General features: G+C 39.5%; 2 protein-coding genes across 2 annotated transcripts; one reads left to right on the forward strand and one right to left on the reverse strand.

Moving 5' to 3' along the window:
- Positions 1 to 665: 665 nt before the first annotated feature.
- Positions 666 to 12,849, forward strand: LOC146330231 (polycomb complex protein BMI-1-like). Its single transcript, XM_084715717.1, has 9 exons — positions 666 to 819; positions 3,682 to 3,809; positions 5,185 to 5,281; positions 5,381 to 5,436; positions 6,662 to 6,791; positions 7,081 to 7,120; positions 7,246 to 7,344; positions 9,851 to 9,931; positions 11,617 to 12,849. Exons 2-9 carry the CDS (start codon positions 3,692 to 3,694, stop codon positions 11,995 to 11,997), a joined length of 1,002 nt encoding a protein of 333 aa, XP_084571843.1. The 5' UTR covers positions 666 to 819; positions 3,682 to 3,691; the 3' UTR covers positions 11,998 to 12,849.
- Positions 12,850 to 15,323: 2,474 nt separating this feature from the next.
- On the reverse strand, positions 15,324 to 20,838 carry LOC146330232 (uncharacterized). Its single transcript, XM_084715719.1, has 3 exons — positions 19,423 to 20,838; positions 16,473 to 16,589; positions 15,324 to 16,386 (listed from the first exon to the last, which is right to left on the reverse strand). Exons 1-3 carry the CDS (start codon positions 19,507 to 19,509, stop codon positions 16,201 to 16,203), a joined length of 390 nt encoding a protein of 129 aa, XP_084571845.1. The 5' UTR covers positions 19,510 to 20,838; the 3' UTR covers positions 15,324 to 16,200.
- Between the last annotated feature and the right edge of the window lie 3 nt (positions 20,839 to 20,841).

The following is a 20,841-nucleotide window of genomic DNA, read 5'->3' on the forward strand; positions in this document are numbered from 1 at the left end:
AAAATGTATTTAAGTAAAAAGTAAAATATTTGCTTCTGAGATGTAGTGGAGTAGAAGTATAAAGTTTATATAGTATAAAATGAAAATACTCAAATAAAGTACAAGTACCTTAACTGACTACAGTGCTTGAGTAAATGTACTTAGTTACTTAAAACAATTTTTTAAATGGTTGAACTCTCATTTGATAGCCTGTGATACAAATAAAACTTGCAATAAATAAATGTTTCTGTCCATGTCAATAATTTTATCATTTTGTATTTAATTTATCACTATTCTTTGATTTGTTATTTATCTACTATTTTAAAAATAGGAAGCGTATATTCTCTTTACTATTTAAAAAAAAAATGGTAAAATGAAAACGGTAATAAGTAGCAAATTTCCAGTGAATTTCTATTAGTCTTTGTGGGACAGACAGCTCGGGCCCCAGGACCTGAGGCCTGCAGGGCCTCTGTGTGTCTATCAGACAAAATAATTTACAATCAGACAAATGGGGGGCGGGGCGGACCCCCCTGTTTGGGCAACTTCATACTTGAAAAAAAAATTAATAAAAAAGGGTGAAATAAAAACAGGAGCATGCCTCCGGGCCGGTGCAGGACAGATGAATGTGTAAAGTAAAGAGGCAGCGGGCCTGCAGAGTAGAGGATACCCTGTGTGCCCCGAGAACGAGGCGACAAAATAATATCACGTGATCCAAAATGGGCAGTCCTCTGACGGTGCTGAAAAAAGCCATTTTCTGGCGCTGCTGCAAATTCTGTCCAAGTCCAAATAATAAACGTGGATCGTGGCTGGGAGGAGAGGGAAACTTTAATGTGTGATCAGGTAGGACCGGACCGTCTCCGATCGTCTTTATCGGCCCGTCGGCCCGCTGTTTTCCGCGGCGCTCACACAGTGCACGGTGTCACATTTTGAGTCTCTCTTGTTCGCCTCCTCATACAGCCCTGTCAGTGGATTTAAGATGGCTGCTTTGTGTACCAGTGTGATTTTCTGTGCCTCTGCACCCCCCCTGCTCTCTGCTGGGGTTTTTTTCTGGATGTGTTTGGTTGTGGTGGCCGGTGGGTCTGTCGGCGGAGCTCCGGAGAAATGTAACGCTCTTTGTTGGTCGAGCAGCAGAGCTGATGCACAAGATGAGGCCACACACAGGGGCGATTCAATAGTCTGCTGGCTGCTGTGTGTGTGTGTGTTTGAGTGTGTGTGTACCAGCAGCACCAGGCTGCATGGAGCTGCACGGCTCTCCACACGTTATTTATCCATACTACATGTCATTCAAGTGTTTGTGTTGACCATCAGCTCTCTTTGTTGTTGTTTCACAACCTGCTGTCTGTCCCAAGGACGAGCTGTAGACATTGTCTGAGGTGGGAACACTCACTGACCATATGATAAAGCTCTAAGGCTGCATTCACACTGCATGCAAAAGTGGTACAGATCTGATTTTTTTTTGTTTTTTTTTTAACTCAAATGTGGCTCAGATTTGTTTGTTTGTGCCAGTGTGAACATCACCAATCATACTGTATCTGATCTTTTCAATTCTGATTTGGACCACTTTGGCTACGTTCACACTGCAAGCTTCAGGCTGTGTTCACACTGCCAGCCTTAAGCTGGTATTATGCGCTCCAGTGTTTTTGAGTTCATAATCTGCTGGGGTCTGTGTGGTGTAAATTTCATTATCAGAGGGCTCTGTGAAGACATCGGCGTACCTGGCCATTTGTTTTGACCACACGGACTCAACCGCAGACCTTTACATGCCATCTCCACAGAAGACAATCTACTGCGCATGTGTAGAGCGCTTCCTCTGAGCTAACTCCAGAAAGAAGTATAAAGAGAACTAACAGGCATCTGTGGGGTCTGCAGCCATCCTTGTACACGTCTGTTCCGGGACTATAATGGAGGCCTTATGCTACGTTTACACTGCAAGGCTGTGTGCTCAATTCTGATTTAATGCTCAGATCTGATTTTTATTTTTTAGTTTTGGCTGTTCACCCTGTCTTTTTAAATGTGGCCAAAATTCCAGTGTGAACACACCACAGTCCTGAAGTGACCGGCATGCACAAAAGAACAATAACAAACACTTTCCATGCAGCACGCTGTCGTACAAAAGAAAACATGGAGGCCTGATGTGTAGTGGCAGCCGTCAAATTCGTGAGCAGAAGCTAATGATAATAATGGCAGTTACTTCTGTACAGAGTAGTTTGTGGATGCAGAGTCAGAAACAGGAGTGGTGGTATTGATGTGAATGGCTTCATCCAAAATTTTATAATGTCAAAGGGCTACTTTTAACTACATCTGTCGGCGTCTCTCTTTCAAGACACGCCAGGTGAATTCAGATATGACTGTCCATACCGAGGTCGCATTGCAAAAAAAAAAAAAAAAAAATCAGACCTGTATCTGATTTGGGGCCACAAATGAAAGTGGCCCACATCGGATTTGAAAAAATCTGATTCCAGGTGATTTGTGCTGTTCAGAGAAAAAACAGATCTGAAGCACATATAGATAAGAACATCTGGTTTTTGGCCACTGTTTCCTGCAGTGTGAACACAGCCTCAGAGCTCAATTCTGATTTGTTTACCAGATTTTTTGGTTTGGCTGTTCACACTGTTTTGTAAATGTGAAAGTAAATATGGAGGCCACTCAAGTCAGCGTCTGTTTCGTTTTTAGTTGATGTGCAGTGGAAGTCAGCAAATTAGTGGGCAGATAACCCACAGAGGCATATTTTATTGAAAATTTCAGGATGTGAAGGGGTTTTCCACAAGATTCTGGTATGACACTTCATGTCTAAGAGTTGCATGGATTCAGATCTGACTGCTCCCACTGAGGTCACATTGTAACAAAATTAAATCTGTATCTTATTTAGGACCAAATGTGAAAGTGAAAATATCAGATTTTCTTGTGATTTGTGCTTTTCACACTGTCATGAAAAAATGTGCTCTGAATCATATATGAGCAAAAAATATACATGTTGAGCCACTTTTGTCTGCAGTTTGAAAGTAGCCTTTCATGTGTATTCCTAAATCAGATACCGGTCTGATTTATTTCGATGTGACTGGAGTATGAACAGTCATATCTTGAATTCATGAGACTTGTATACCTTTTGTTGCAAGACTCCTGTGAAGAGGTGGTGACAGATGAAGATAAAAGTAGCCGTTTGACATCCTAAACTTTTGGATGAAATCTGTTTCTGTATAGATCCCACGCCTCCTGGCTTTGATTCCACCTCCACACACACCTCCAGACAGAAGTAGCAGCCACTGCTCCACCAAAAGCCATAATTAAAAATTTGTCTGTCTTTCTCCTTGTCCTTGTTATCATCTACTCATGAATCCTCTGGCTTCTGATGTACATCAGCATATGAATGAAACAGTAAATGCTGACTTGAGTGACTTCCATATTTACTTCCGTACAACAGTGTGCTACATGTGAAGTCATTGTTATTGTTCTTTTGCGCATGTGCATTTCAGGACCTGTTCACACTGGAATCTGATATTGGTCTCATTTTAAAAATGGCACAAACAGCCAAACAAAGAAAAAAATCAGATCTGAGCGATAAATCAGAATCGAGCACTAAGCCTTGCAGTGTGAATGTAGCAACAGTCTCAACAAGTGTTATACACATGTACATGGGCTCCTGTGTCCTACTGTGTGACCAAACCGCTAATGTTGTTGTCCATTTGTGTGTTTCCTCTGCAGATCTGTCCAGATGGATAAAATGCAGCCCAATCGGATTAAAATCACAGATCTGAATCCACACCTCACATGTCCACTGTGCGCTGGGTATTTAGTTGATGCTACAACCATCGTAGAGTGCCTGCACTCCTGTAAGTTCCTCACATGAAATCCTCACTCTACATGCATGTATAATGTTTCTACTAACCCCAGTGAGACACACTAACAGAGTATGTGTTGATATGCACACCAGTATCCTGGTTATGAGTATTCGGGTTATGTTTTGTGCATGTAAACGGACTATATTATGAGATGGTTCAGAAATCTGGATAAGATGTTTAAGGTGTTGATATGTAAACATCTCATCCAGGTTTCTAAACCATCTCATAGTGGCTGAGATTGTGAGAAATCAAGACATGTCTATGGGCTGATGATCAGACTCCTGGATACAGTTATGATCATGTAAACAGGAATACATATGAATTAGGGCTGCATGGTTTTGGTAAAAAAAAAAAAAAAACAGGATAAGACTCAAAAACCAGGATACTAATGCACATGTAAACACACTCATAGACCTCACAGTTGTGTGCATATTAAGCAGAGCTCCTGCTCACGTTGTGGTTGTAAGGAGGTGAGCATGAATTGAGTCACGTACTGTGAACCCCTTAATGTTCATTCATGAACATTAGGAAGTTTGCTTAAGGGAACATTTCTGTGCACAATCATAAAATAATGCATGTGAAACTGCAGAGTTTTTGTTGCCACTTTGTATGAAGTGTTGATTCGCCTCTATGTGGAGGCTGCTGATGCCTCTGTTTGACTGTTCAGAGACATCAGTCAGTCTAAAAAATGTAACAAAAGCAGTACTGTATTGTTGTATTACATTGAATTGCAAGCATTCTGTGAACTACACAGTAAAGGGACAGTTCACCCCAAATCAAAAATACACACTTTCTCTCTTATCTGGTGTGAGTTGCACAGTTTTGGAGATGTCAGCTGTAGAGATGTTTGCCTTTGCTCGAATATATGGACCAAGATGGCTCTTATACATTTGACTCATCAGCAATATTTCTTGATCCAAAATCATGAGCCGATGTATTCAAGATAATCTACAGACCTTGTTGTGAGCAGTTTCAACTAATTTCTTTCTACCGAACTACACCTGGCAACTGTGTCACTGTGCAGAAGGAAGGCATCTACTCATGGACAAGAGGCTCGTGCTCGTGACAGTGCGGGATGTAAACCTTAATGGCATCCTTAGCTGAGCTGTAACCTCTTGTCCATGAGTTTAGGACAAGAGTTTTTCAAATGTATTTTTTGGCAATTTGAGCACCACAAGCTGAGTGCTATCTAGTTCTGTTATGTTGGAGAGAAAACCGATGTCTCTGTGGCCGTTTTCTCCAAAACTCTGCTGTTCACACCAAAACAATCTAGATGGATAAACAGCACTGTGAACTGTCCCTTTAACACTCTTGGTTGTACAGAACAGTGTTTCAGCATTTGTCCGGGTTCTCTTTCTCTGTACAGTTTGTAAAACTTGCATCGTTGCCTTTCTGGAGACAAATAAGTTCTGCCCTCGATGTGATGTCCAGGTTCACAAGACGTGTCCACAGCTCAGCATCAGGTCAGCAATGATGTTTTATGTCAGGTGTTTTTTTTTTTTTTAAACAAGTCTGAATGCATCATGCTTATCAACATGAAAATGTTTTTTTTTCTTTTTCAGAGCCGATAAAACTCTACAAGATATTGTTTATAAGCTTGTTCCGGGGTTATTCAAAGGTAAGACTACATTTCTTGAGGCTGTAGAGCAGCAAACTATCTTGAAGAAAGCTCTTAGACCCCATTTCCATCTGAGTGTAAAATGCAATCTGTATCCAAACACGTTATCTGGATAAGGAAAAACACATTAATGCAAGGTGTAAATGTGTTGAATGTGATCGGATTGGGTTGACCACATCTGGAGGTACTGTGTTCAGATCTTAGGAAGGTGTAAAAGACAATACAATATTCAGTATCCAAATATAACATAACATTGATAACATACTTTACATACATATAACATACTTTGTTGTTGAAGAGCCAGCAAGAGAGAAGGCTGAAAGACACACACCTACTGATTATACATCTGTTCTGTGCCATGAACACAACAAAAGATGAGTGATTGAACAGAACTGCAAGAAAAATGAGAGCATAGAGGTGTAGAATGAATGATGTGTAAGGGATAATGTTCAGTCAACCCTGACAGGGTGATGCACTGCTTCACAAACTTTTTCTGGGGACCCAGTTTTTAAAAATGACAAACCATTAGAACCCAACTCACAACAGGCCTTATGAGTGCATCTTGGGAAGAGTTAATTTGTGCATAAATGAACGTTCTTGACCATTTTTATTTCCTTATCACCTTATATTATCTTGATGTGTGTTATTGAAAACATGTACACAGGTTAAATATTTTATAAATGAGAAATAAGTGCATTTAGATTCAGTGATATAAAGGGTGACCTTGTTGTTTTGATCTCCTTTCATCAGGAAAACCAAAGAGGACAATTTATCCTAGTCCATAAATGAGACAAAATAAATGAATTTAGGCAGAATTGACAAGCTCTTGTTTCCCCCCCACACCATTAATTTAAATGTATACCTATTTGACATATTTATTTTATGAAAGGTGTGATATAGATCTTAAATTTGAAGATTTTTTCTGTAGCCTTTTATTTCTTTTGGTGACCCAAATAAAATCTGCTGTGTCTCAACTGTGGGTCACGACCCAGTCTCTGGGAACAACTGTTTTATAGTGCTTTTCCTAACGTTACCAAGTGCTTTACAAAAGAAAATAAAACCCTAACCCATTTTCAAAAGCTTTAACAAAAAAAGTTTAAAGAAGAGATTTAAATGAAGCTAAAGACTTACTGTGTCAGAGTTTGGTAGGTGTATGGAGAATTAGTCTCACCGTTTATGATTTTATGATGCATTTGTTAACCAATCGACTCCTTCTCCCACTCAGATGAAATGAAACGGAGGCGGGACTTCTACGCAGAGAATCGTGTGCTGGAACCAGGGGAAGTGGTGGAGACGTTTAACATAGCAGAGGATGAAATCATCAGTCTGTCCATACAGTTCTACGAGAGGAACAAGTGAGTCAATCATTTCTCATTTTTACAAAAAAAACAGTAGAGAGATTCCTACTTGTTGGGTCAGTGAACTGGACAGTTGCTGCTGAGATGTGAAAAAAACACTGAAATGCAACTATCTGATCACGCACAAAACAATGTTATGCAAATAAGTCCTATTATTAAACAGAAATATGTAGTGACATTAATTCAAAAAGGTTCCACTCACACCTGCAGTATGTCTGTGTATGTGTGGAAAGAATAATTAATTATTATTTAACACCTTTTCTTTGTGTTTGATATTTGCCTGCAGAAATAACGAGAGGCAGCGCTCAGAGATGGAAGGAGACAAGGTAAAGCCTGATTTTAGATTTGAGTAAAGCAGTTATTGAAGCCTCCACACATCATGTTTAATGTGGTTCTCTGGTCTTCGCTCTGGATTCATGGATCCCCTCTCTGCTCTTGTCTTTGTTCTCAGTCCAATGGTAAACGCTTCCTGCAGTGCCCAGCAGCCATGTCTGTCATGCACTTAGCAAAGTTCCTCCGAAGCAAGATGGATATTCCCAACAACTATCGGGTAATTAGACACTCATGATATTGATTGTGCAACATGTTTAAGTGTTTCAAGGCAGTAATATAAATTTAGAGGATTTTTAAGCAGTAAACACAGTTGTGAGAAGGTCATAGCAGGCAACATAACAAAGCTCCAAAGAGATCTCATATGTGCCCAAACTGATGAACATGGGCCAAAAAACTGCAAAATCATTAAAGCTTGTATATCAACATTTGGTCAAATAACTATGGCACTGTTTACACCTGGCATTAACATGGGTCTTCAGTGATCTAGTCATAAATGGACAGCTTTGATTACATCCGTTCACACTTGGCATTAGAATCTGTTTCCAGACCAGATCTGACTTCCCTGCTGTATATAGCAAATAAACATGTACATCATCTACGTTTGGGAAGACCAAATGAGATGTTGTTTTTAACCAGAATGAGATTAATTTACTCTTTATCAGACCACAAATGAAACAAGAATTGGGGTTAGGGTTTGTATCCATCAGGGTTGGGCCTCACTGATTACTATACAAAAGCAAAACATTATAACTTGTATAAAAACACAATTTTATCAATTTGTTTACTGTTTTTGGTGAAACTGGATTATATTTTATGGAGAAAATGTTCTGGTCTTCCCTCTGATGTCTGCTCTGCCTCAACAAAATCGGCTAGTTAGCTCAGTTAGCCGTGCAGCTAGTGTTCCTATTAGCTTTAAAGCTTAATTAGCGTTATTAAAACCTGCTCCTCACACCTGTCCAAACCTCCTGTGCTAGCCAACACTCCCCCCAGTCCTCTGAGCTACCAGGCTGAGCAGAGTCAGCCACTAATGGGCTAGCTGCACAGCTAACTTAGCTAATGAAACCCAGCTACAGTTGGCAGCAGTTAGCCATTACTCTGGCAACAAGTAAAGCTATCTGTCCACCAGGAAACTCTCTTAAATCACTGAGAGCTGAGGCAAGGCAGCTGAAGGACATCAGACAGCATGTTTTGCATGTTCTCCATGCACAAGAATCCATTTTGCCTGTAGCTGTCAGTTGCTGTGGCCTCTTCTTCTTGTTGTTCTGCATTTTAATATGACAGCCCGTTGGCGAGTGATTGACTTACAGGACATCAGTTGAGTAGGCGGTCCTTCAGTGTGGCCCAGGCACATTCATGTTGACACTGCTAAAAGCATGTTGGCCATCTCTGAATGTGGACTGAGTCATCAGATCTCAGTGCCTCCTCAGTGTGTCTTGGGAACATTCACATCTGTTCTTAGAGCTGTACACTTGTGATCGGATCACTCAAAACACATGTCAAGTGTAAACAGTGCCTATGTGTAGTGCAAAAGGGATTGCTTATAGTGAGAAACCCACAAAGACTCGACAGAGCATTTAACGCAGCATGTTCAGTGCATTGTTTCGGTTTTACAGCCTGTAACGTCATTGTTCTGCTTCACTTTTGCTGCTGTCATCCGTTTGTTTTCAGCTGTAGCAGGCAGCTCTTTGATAAAACCACTGTACGCTACCTGTAAAGCATCCAACAAAAAAAGTTAGCCGCTAGGTGCTGAGCATAGTGGATCATTCAGCAACTAAAGAGACATATATTTTTTCTCAGGGAGCTGGTGGAGACCAAAAACAGCTAAAAGAGAGTGAATATTTGAATTATATTCATCAGGTGCATGCAAACATGAATCAAACTGTTTGCTAATATATTCACCATAACAACTTTGTAAGGTGATAATATGTCAAGTGTTGTTCAAAGCTTTTTGTGCTAAATAAAAAAAATTAATTATTGCTGCTTAAAATATGCCAAGAGGCGAAGAGTTTTCACAGGAGAGATTTTGATGGGTTATGGCAGGAAAAGAGCAGGTGTTAATAATCCCATTAAAAGACAGCTCTGCTCCATTAAGTGTCCCAGTGAGCCGTCATTTACAACAGCACCAGGGCCCTGGCTCACTGAAATGAAACACACATAATTGTATTAATTCCACCAGTGCTTGTCCTGTTATTGCTGGTCAAAACATTTGCTATGAAGAAGATCAATAATATGACCACAACTGTTACTCACCTGAGTCTCTGAGATGTCATTGTGCAGCAGCGCCATTATCTTAAAAACTTACCGCCCCGGTTTAGCCTTTCAGCTTTTACGCAAAAGTAACTGAGGCCAGTGGAAGAAAAGCTTGTTTGCATGCAGAATGAGACTTGAGCAGTAGCAGTGATTTTGCTGACACTGGGTTAATACAGTTGCTGTGATAGCAGTCTGTTACTGGGATCCAATGGAGGCTTTGTATTAGTATCAAATGTTAAGAAAAATGTTTCTTTCCACTACAGCTTCAGTCCAAAAATACTGGACTTTGGCCTTGGAAAAACCCATAGTGGTACATTTGTACAGTGCATCACCTGGTTGAGTTAAATCGTGCATTCCTACCCATCAGGATATTTCAGCGGTATAGATGAACTTTCAAAGGAAGAGGCATAAACCTCCTGGCAGATGGCTTTCTGCTGGTCACACTGTTAACTGGGTTGTGGTGTGTGTTTCAGGTGGAGGTGTTGTACGGAGACGAGCCCTTGAAGGACTACTACACACTAATGGATATCGCCTACTTCTATGAGTGGAGACGAGTGAGTGACCGCTTTCATACTTACTGTGGACCTGAAATATATTTACCAAACCTGAATTATGATTTTCTTTCTCGTGCGTCTTGTAATTCGCATGATTTCATTTTTGTTGTTACATTGATGGGATGTGTTATCCGTCCTCAGAGACTGATTAACCTTCCAGAGGGAGATCAGTAATGAAGCTACATGATGCTTACCTGGTATTCTTAGAGGATCTGGCCTTTTTGATGTGATGGAGGTCATCCTCTCCGTGCAGTTATGTTCACGTTAACGGATGCTACTAAGCACAAAGTGGTCAGGTGTTGGCAGACTATTAGTAAAGTATTAGGGCACATTGCATTTATCCCCAGGTTAAGAGAGCAATTAGCCCCAGGCCAAGGGAGCTGTTAGCCCAGACTAAAAGAGCTTTCACACTGGCACAATCCTGGAGCATTCCAATGTGGGCTAACCCCAACTTTAGCACAGGGATAGCTGGCTCTGCTCCAGACCAGGGTTAGACCGAGTTTGTGGGTTTATCCCCCTGAAAAGTGACTAAACCCAGGGCTAAAAGCTGCTAGTGTGAAACAGGGCTAAAAGATTAGAAGAAGAAGATGATCAGCCAGGAGGCTTTAACCCAGAGTTAGAACAAGGGCAGTGTGATCATATCAGCCCTGGGCTTAACCCTGGGTTAACAGTGTGTGTGTGAAAAGAGGCTAAGTTACCCTGCAATTAACTCTTCGATTCTCTTCTCCCTCTTTAAAATCGGTCTCTACTCTTAACTGTACAACATTACAGTAACAGAACTTTCATTAAAGCATGAAAATAAAGCAGTTTCTCGCTAAAATTAGGTACTACTGTGGCGTAAACTAAAACTAATGACGGCATGAATCCTTCAATATTTTGTAATTATGTTGCTTGTTTGATTTCTGCTGTGAAATGTGAAATGAGCAAATATAAATACATAATAGTTTCAATAATTTCCTAAAACAGTTGAGCCCTGTAGTTTTTAGCAAACATGGTCTAAAACAGGAGTAAGTGGTGAAATGGTTTGGGACTATTTTCTGCGATGGATTAATACTCATTTGATGGTCAAATGAGTATTTACAGCAGCAGGACGCTGTATGTGGTATTTAATCAAAATAAATTCAGTGTCTGTTTATGGTAATGAAGGGACACCAGTGTAACAGTGTTGCTCATTGATTTTTTTCTTAACAGCTGTTGGACAACAATACTATGGTACAGAGGAGAAAGATATATCAGAAATACAGTGATGGTTCTGGTCTGTGGGATTTCTTGACAATAAGGACATTTTTCACTGGTCTTGTCATTTAAAGGTGGGGGGAGCAGTTTATTTTTGGTGTCATTAGGCAAAAATACCGTAATAACCTTAAGCATAATGTAATTTGGTCTGCAGACGTAGAAAAAAAACTAGACTTCTGTTCCTCCTCTTGACTCTTTTCATACTTCATATAAAATGTAGCCCATGTCAGGAGACTTTCAGCCAATCACTGATCAGTGAGATAGTTGATTTTTGAGACCTGAAGCATCGGTCTCTGACAACCTGGGAATAAAACTTAACAATCAACTGTCTTTCTCTAGAATCACTTACTGGACCTTTAATTTTAATATGTAAATTTGCCTACATATCGAAGAATAATAAAACCTGAGCGTCTACCCACAGTCCTAATCATGTGTGTCCCTCTGTGCAGACTGGACCCATCCCCCTGCAGTATCTGGTCAAACCCACCCGGAAGCGCAGGAGGCCGTCCCAGTCAGCTGCCCAGGGCCACTCTGACGGCGTCAACACCAGCCCCACATCGGAGAGCGACTCCCAGAGTGACAAAGTCCACAGTCCCGCTGCAGCCCAGCCTCCCCGAGCTTCCTCGCAGACCAGCCCTGCGTCCCACGACCTCTCCCCCGCCATCCAAAGCTCCAATGGTACCGCCGTGCCCAACAACACTCAGCGGCACACCCACGCCTCCAAACAGGGTGCCAGCACTAGGAAGGTGACTGTCAATGGCACAAGCTCTGCGGCCGGCAAGGAGGAGGTGAGGGGCGCCGACAAAAGCGGTTTGCCTCCGACGACCTAACGCGTACACGGGACAGCGGGGAGGACAGTGTTTGAATTGCTCCCTTATTTGTTTCTACAGAGCAAAGAGACAAGCTCAAGCCTTCTTCCTTCTGGACAAACGGGAGGCAGATTATTCTCATCATCCTTCAGCAGGAAAGACTGAAAAGTGCAGCCAAATAGACACTTGTATGTATGTGCGTGCGTGTGTGTTTATGTGTGTTAGACTAGAACAGTGCACACATACAAACTGTACAGTATGTATCAAATGTGAGCATGTGTGCATACATATGTATAAACTTATCTTTTATACAAGATATTGTAATCGTTTTGTATTGTATATGCAGTGGGTCTGTTTCATTTCCATAGTTCCGTCAGCGCTCATTTGGCTCCATTAAAACTTGAGACAAAATGCTGAAAAGCATTGCAGTGTGCGTCACTGCGGGAGTTGGATGTAAAGAAAAAAGAAGCTAATCCTTGCCTTTGAACAGTCATGTTAATAACTGCTGTATAAGTGTCCAGTATAAGCAGCCGCTCATCAGGTAACACAGGTACATTACATATAACTGTCGATGCACTTTGTTGAGGTCAAATCCCACAATCCAAACCGACAAGTATTTTCCAACAGGAGAAGCATTTATATTAGAGTCCAAGCACTACCATGCTCGCAAGCAGATGTTTGTCAGCAGACCATGTTCTTTCTCTCATGGCGGTCGAAGAGCTCAAAAGGGATTTGAATATTTGGCCATGTATGTTGTAGATCCATAAGTTTCAACATTCCTTTTGTTTCTTTTCAACAAACAATGATACTTTTTTATCAGCCATATGTGCATGTTTTAGGTCAATAAAATGTTTACTTACTAGGTTTTTCTGACCTGAGTGTCCTGTTTATGATTCTCTCAACTCAGCGGTAGGGGTTGGCCAATTATCAGCTCCAGTATTCAGAATTTTTATAATTATCAGATTAAAAAAAACTTCCAGTAAAATAAATTAATTGAAAAGTGTTTCTCTCTCTGCAGTCCACTTTGTGGTCTTGCTCAATGTGTGAATGTCAATTAAGATAATCCTGAACTAGATCCACAATGGTGCTACTTGATATACTGCTGGGAAGCTTAATCTATAGTAATACATCATAATTGTTATATATCTTGGATTATTAATCTGAATCTGTGTGTACTCAAAGTATCAAAAATGTATCTTAGTAATATTTGCCTCCATAATGTAAAAGTATAAAGTAGCAGAATTGTTTAAAAATTTAGATTATATATATATATATATATACATATTGCTCAAAAGAAGATTTTTATTTTTGCAGCAAATGTATATTAGTTCCAAATATCAGTTATTTGTCTCTTTGATATCTAATAATAGGTACTGGCCCTGAAAAAAACATGTTGGTTGATCCATATGTAGAAGGTCAGGAAGCATTCTGTCATGCACGTAGCAAAAACAGAGGGTAAAAATCAAAAAGCTTTGTTCACTTTAGAATTCAATGGTATATCAAATTAAATGGGCAGGAATCCAGCAGCACAGATTAAAACTTTGTTGACTAATTAAAGCCACATTATATAATGTCAACTGCTCTTTTCTCTGCGCAGGTTCTTACAAGCAGCTTCCTCAAAAAGTGCTACTTAAAGTGCTAAGAGTACTCTCAAAGATTTAAATATAGTCTTCCTTTCAAATTTTACTACTTAGATTTATGTATTCAATATATTAAACCACAGACATTTGAGTTCACCAGTAATAAACTGAAACCAAATATAAGTTATTAGAGTTAAAAGACTAGACACACTCATGGCCATGATTTATATCACTGGTTCTTCAGGTTGTTCTGATACCAGTATTGATAAAGCCTAAACTGTTGGATCAGTATCAGCGAGTATGTTTGTTTATGCACTACTCCGATATCATGTAATTTATTTGCCTGAAACAGAACTCTGCTACTTTTTACATTTTTATAACCTCAGCCAGGCCATGCAACGATAGCAGTCATATCACATCCATACCAGGTTAGTAGCATGCAGCTGTAAAAAATAATATATTTACTTCATGCGATGGTATTTGCTGACACTCAAAGTTCAGGTATCAGAATTAGTATCAATTAAAAAAAAAATAAAAAAAACAGAATAGCTCCACATTCCCAGCCTTCTTGCCTTGTGATTATATTCTCTGTCCACTCTGGTATTTTGACTGAAAAAAGCAAAGACCTGAAGAAAATAGAACTTGTTAGCATAAATGTTTTTTCATTCTTGTTAATTATATTTAGACCAAACTCCCAGGTTGGCAACTACCAATATGTCGACATGGAGAGGCACAGCGTGTAAAATCTGGGGTTAAACTTGAAGATCTTGTTTTAAATTTGAAGGCAGTCCTTTCAAGCTCCCAGGTTAAAGTGAGTTTTACTCAAGCAGAATCTGAACACCCCTGTTGTGCAATGTCCCTGGTAGGTTGTCACTGTGTGTACATGTACAACAAAGTGTCAGTAGCTCATGTACAAGCCGCCCGGTGGATGATACAAACAGTTGGAGCGTCTTCTGTCTGGGTCCTAGCTGAGTGTCCATAAGAGCAAGAGGCCAGGCCTGGTTGACATGATAAAGTTTGTTATTAAAACGTTTTTCTCCAAAATCCCTAAAACCACTTTCTCAATATTATACAAGGCTGTGTTTGAAAGTGTGTGTATAATATCACAGCCAGGGTTTTCTGTTTTCCAAAGTCAAATTCAAGCACTTTACACACATTTTTTCCAAGGTGCATTTTCAAACTTTTCCAGCACCCTGCAGCTGTGGTAAATTTCATGTTTACATACATATACTCAAAATGATTAATGAATGATGACTTGCCTCATGTGTTCAAAATATTAACATTACATTAAAACAGGGTGCTACAAACAACTAAAATAATGTTTTGTGAAAGCATTCTACAGGAAGGTAACAAATGAACTACTTCAAAGTTTTTAAAATGTGTCTGTAAGTAGACTTGGCATTCTAAATGATATTTCAGGCCTTTATTTAAAAACTGAACAATTCACTACAGTAGCAATTTATTATTAAATTAATGCAATTGCAGTTATAAGCAATTTAGCTTGAAATTGCTAAATTAAAATTCAAGGATTTCCAGCACCCGTACAAACCATGACCAGTCTGCACACTCCTCTTCTTCCGACAGATTTCCCAGATACATCTGTTGAGTTTTATGAGTTTATTTTGATTTTGATTATTTAATAGCCTTATTCTAAGCAATGAGGTCAACTTTAGTGAAGCTCAGTGTATTTGCTGTTTATCTCTTAATTTAAATGAACAGAAGCATATAAATACATCTCTCAAAAACAAAAATCTAAGACAATGTGACACTTGATACAGAGAGAACAGGTTTACTCTTCATGGAGTGAGTTGTAGGAGACTCGGCATTATCACATCTTCCCACTGACTCTCTGGGATGAAATCATACATTATTTCATGCACATATGTCTTCACAGTGTAAAACTTATATGCAGACAGTTTTCAAAACCATCCTGTTGAGCTTCAAAATCTCAGCCATAGTTCTATTACAGTGATTCTTAACATGGGGGTCAGGACTCCCAAGTGAGACCTGAGATCATTTCTGTGGGTCATCAGATGATTGTGGAAAACAAAATAACACAAAATACTGTGGAAAGCAGCACAAAATGAGAGCCAGGAAGCAGATCTCAGCAACATCAGTCCCTTAAAGACATTCAACAAAAATATGAGTTTTGTAGCTTTCATGTGTTACACAGTAATCCCTGAACAGTCTCAGGAACAGAGGGTGGGGTCGTGAACACTAATTTGATCAATCTTGGATGTTGTGACTCACTGAGAATCACTGTACTATTACATCCCATCTCAAACACCTTTTTCTATGGACTTCCAGTAGTGGTTGTTTATTTGCAATGCTCACAATGGCCTAATAAAACCAGAGATATTTCAGCTATCTCAGTATAAACAGTGTGGTAAAAGCTCTACTAGTACACTAACGCAACAGTGTCTCTTCCAGGTGAAAGACAGAAAGCAAAGTTGACGTTGAGGGCTTTTCATGGCCACTCTCTTCTCTGTCAAGTGCTGACAGAAATACTGACAAGACATAAGACTCAAACACTTGTCACGGTCGATCAGTTTACATGTACTGCTGTCACTGAGTGCATTGCTGTACAAAAATGTGGACACAAGAAGCACTGACACTCACTTCAAAGACATCTTTGCCTTCTTCTTCAAGAGTCAGTATGTTCATATAGTGGAGCAGATACAATGAAGTCCTGCTTGTGTGTGCCATCACAGTAAGGTGGGTTGTTTGTGTACTTGCAACCACACAACCAGACCGTGGTGTCTTTTTCTGGGACAAAGCGTAGTGGAGACAGGCCTTGGGCTTTGGTTTTGTGGGCTCCATCACAGAAAGGCTGAAAGACAAAGACGTGATCAGGAAATATACACGATATGCACTTCAGACAGGAGCGATAGATGATGACTTCAGCGGTGGTTTTACCTGTTTCTTGCTGTGTCCACAGGTGCACCATGAGTAACGCTTTCCACCAACCAGCTCCACTTTGAAAGGCTTCTTAGAGGAGATGACAGGTTCTGGAGGCAGAGTGGAGAGCTGGACCTGTGGACAGAACTACCTCAGTATACTCAGTGTTTTTTTCATTCAGTAACTGTAAAAAGTAATGGTCAGAGTTTAATAGGAATGGAATGACCCTAGATTCTCATGGTACATCCTCGCAAGTGTTGTTACTTCTGCCTGATTAGACATCTTCTCACACTGTGTGGGTGTTGCAGACTGCTGTTTCAGAGTTAATAAATTACGTGGTACAGGTACAGGTGCATAGACTTAAAATCATACCAGCATTTTAGGCAGTATGTGAGATATTTTTATGATACTGATATCCATATCGGAAAAAAACCCTAAACAGTGAGAGCAAACAAAGGTGTTACCAGTTATATAATTTAAGGCTCTGTTCCATTCAGGTCAAACAGAGTCAGGGTGCTGCTATTGTGCATGTTGGCCCACTACAAGCCTCCAGCCAGTTTTTTGTTTTCTATTTTCTGTTGAGTTCTTTTCACGGTGAAGTTGGGTTGCGCACTGCTGAATATTTGAAACTCCATACAGACCTTTTTTAACCACAGCCACATTGATAAGAAACAGTAGGGTAAACACAGGTGTTACCAATGATACTGATTAAGGTCCAGTTCAGTTTAGTGTAGCAGAGCCTTTCCAGTGAGCCAGACTACCCAACGGAAAACTGAGATTAATAAAAATGGAGAGCAGCGTTTCTATTGGTTGGAAATTAAGTCTTGTTATGTTACTATTAATCACTAACTATTATGATAATAAACTAGTTGTTTTGAGCCATCTTTTAAAAAGAAAAATATCAAAATTCTCTGATTTCTGTTTGCTAAATGTAAATATTTTCTTGTTGCTTTTTTCAATACTTTCAGGGACTTTTATTTTTTTATTTGGAATTGATAGGACTAGCTGAATTTATTTCAGGAAAGGAGGAGAGAGCAGGGGAATAACATGCAGCAAAGGGCCATAAGTGGGACTTGAACCCAGGGCCGCTGCAGAGAACTGGCCGCCTCAGTACAAGTGGCAATCGCTCTAACAATTGAGCTACCAGGCCATCATATTTTCTGGTTTTCTTGCTCATCTTTGACAGTAAACTTGATATTTTTAGCTTGTGGACAAAACAAGACTTTTGATGTTATCACATTGGGCTTTTCGTAAACAGTGATCAAGCATTTTCACCATTTCTGACATTTTATGGACCAAACAACTAATTGATGAATTGAGAAAAAGCAATAAATTTATAATGAAAATATATAAACTGATTACTGCAAACTACTACACTCTTAATACCGAGTTCAGAAAAAATATGTAATATTCTGATGGGGACAATATTGAGATATATGGACACCAATCTTTAAAATATTGCTTTGACATACTGTGTGTGAAATTTTGAGACTTTAATATATACATTTTTTTCCCTCAACAACGGAGTTACTTTTAAACATAGTTTAAAACATTTTGGTACACCATCACTAGTTCCAGTATAACCCCAAACACAGCACATGACAACTAAACTCACATAAACACTGCAGCCCATTGTCAGTCTGATAGATTAGAAATATTTGCTTCTTATATTTATTACTGCGAAGTTAAATTTCTTTCAACAGGCAGCCATATTGATATGAAATAGTAGGGTAAACACAGGTGTTAGCAACGATAAGGATCTGTTCCATTTAGTGTGACAGAGTCTTTCCAGTGAGCCCACATGCACAATAGCAGCACCTGAGGGGTGTTCTACGAAGCAAGCTCAACACAGCCAGGCTTTCTTTGTATGATCTGGATCGACAAAACCTAAAACCGCAATCAGAGATAATTGGTATCACACTGGTGGTTATCAACTTGCTTTGTTAATCCAGGCTTTCGTCTTCAGACTGTGTGCGCTCACGTAAAAGGGGCGTTTGTTGCGTCATTTGACTCTTCTTCCGCATGAAGGGAAGCGATCGCCACTTACTTAAGTCAAAATGATCAAGTTCTTATAATTAGGAGCTGTGAAAATATACAAAATACATTACGGCAAAAAGCAACATTGTTGCTGCAAATAAAGCAGGAGAAGAAGAATGATGTCAGAAAATTACTGATCGACTAAATGCGGTCTTAATGCTGCCGTTTATTCTAACATAAAAACTGCACATTAAACAATAAAACTCCATACAGCAGATTTAAACATGATGAAGTCTGTCTGACACTGTCCTATGATGACAGAGACGTGGACATCACTGAAGTTTTTGACCAAACCAAAGTAAAATGAGTGTAACTGATTTAAGATTGTCCGTGATAAAGGATGATGAATTTTCTAATCAGTGATCTGAGCTGCAATATCACTAAGACAAAAGAGATAACAGTAAAAAGTATTCAAAGTGTCTGTAGTTTCATCATTATTTTAGTGTGTGGATTATATACGATGTCAATTTAAAGTGTTAATATGATCTGGAGCAAATGGGAAAAATGACTCTGCATCACCAAACGGAGGTTACCATCATGACAGCGCGAGACGGTTTGTGACGCTGTTTAATTTTTACATTAATATGGATTCGTTCAGTGATATAACGAACATACAGCTCAGCAATTTTTCAATGTTACGCCTTCCCTCAGTTTAAAAGCTATATCGCTCATAAACAACCTTGTTAGGACAATTATATTTTAAAGAACTGCGCGTTTTACAGACGATTTAATCTGAAACTCTGAACATAACCTGCTCCCGACCAAGTTATGAGTTCAGCATCCATTACCATGGTGATAGCCAGGTTAAAGAGAGCCACCTTCGTGAGACTGAAAATCCTGGCTTTAGACTCAACATAGCTCGCTAACCCATTAATCTCGCTTCGTAGTTCACCCATCTGAATGGAACTAAACCTTATAAGACTTTATTTACCTTGGGACCCACCGTAGCTGATATCCAAGGTTGTCTCAGGGAGAAACTGATCCATTTGTGGTCTAGTTTAGTCACCAACGTGTTCATGTTTGTTTTCACTGACAGCTAAACTGAACTTCACCGTAACCTCAGCTGTCTGCTCAGTCGCGCACAGGTAAAACTACCGTTGATGTAACTCAGCGAAAGACATACGTCCCAAATACGTCACAGACACAGAAACTTAAAAAAAAGGTCAGACAGACAGACGAATAAACGCAAAACACGCAAAACAGTGCAACATTTCACAACCCAGCAGCTGACCGAGGTGACTGTAAAAATCACTTCCTGTGTCACGTGCTGGCAACTGAACCAATCAGGATGCAGACATCTGCCAGCTGCAGACTGCACTGCAGTGATTGGTGTGAGGCTCTAAGTCCAAACAATACATTAATAACTGTAGGATAACTGAGGACACAGAGGTCATTTTATACCTAGATTTTCTATTCTTTCCTGGGAATCTTGGTGGCCTTCAGATCAGTTTACATTTTATAATTCAAAGTTATGTCAGTGGGTACATTAAAGGAGGGATGCCTGTATTTTTAAGATGTATTGAATAGAAATGTGACAAATTAAGACATTACTGCAATACAAATGGATAAATACAGCAATGAAACAAATTTAGAGACAACTAAAGGACATGCAAAAATCTAATTCACAAAAAATAATAATAGTCAACTGCTCTGCTTTGGTACAAGATGTTTTCTGTGCATATCTGACAACACAAATGTGCATTATAGATTTGTTATAGATTTGTTTATGAACATTGGTTACAACAATATATATACTTACAAACAGAAATTCATTACAGCCAAAATATCAGTTTGAAGTCTGAAGAAAATAAAATGTAGAATGAGGAATGAGCGATGCCATACCAATTTTCCTGATAATACAGATTTATTTCTTAATTGGGGATGTGACATTTCAAAATAATGGTAATTTAAAAAAAATGCAAAACAAATTTATTACAAAAGCAAATATGATGCTATGATATGATAAATAAAATAAATAATCATCCTCTTTTTCTTCTTCAGCCTGCTTATAACTTTCAGGCTGTGTTGTTTTAAATGTTTGAAGAGGTTACTTGTGTTGCTGCTGTGTGGCACTTTGTCACAAACGGTGTGTCGTACTGCATTTTCATCTACAGGTGAAAAGCTGCACCACAACATGTTATGTTTCCTTTCTGACATCTCTGACATGTTTGATGCCAAAGTGTGTCACTGTGTGCAGCTGTGCACTCTGTTCTCATATCTCATGGGTTTACAAAGTCATGTGACGCAGGCCAACTTAATACATCAGGGCTATTTATTGGCACAAACATTATACAAAAGTACTGAAAAAGTTTAAAAGTGATGCAGCGACCCGTTTTGTACTTACATAATT

This window comes from Lutjanus erythropterus, chromosome 3 (genome assembly GCF_056507025.1).
Source record: "Lutjanus erythropterus isolate fLutEry1 chromosome 3, fLutEry1.hap2, whole genome shotgun sequence".
Classification (NCBI taxonomy): domain Eukaryota; kingdom Metazoa; phylum Chordata; class Actinopteri; order Lutjaniformes; family Lutjanidae; genus Lutjanus; species Lutjanus erythropterus.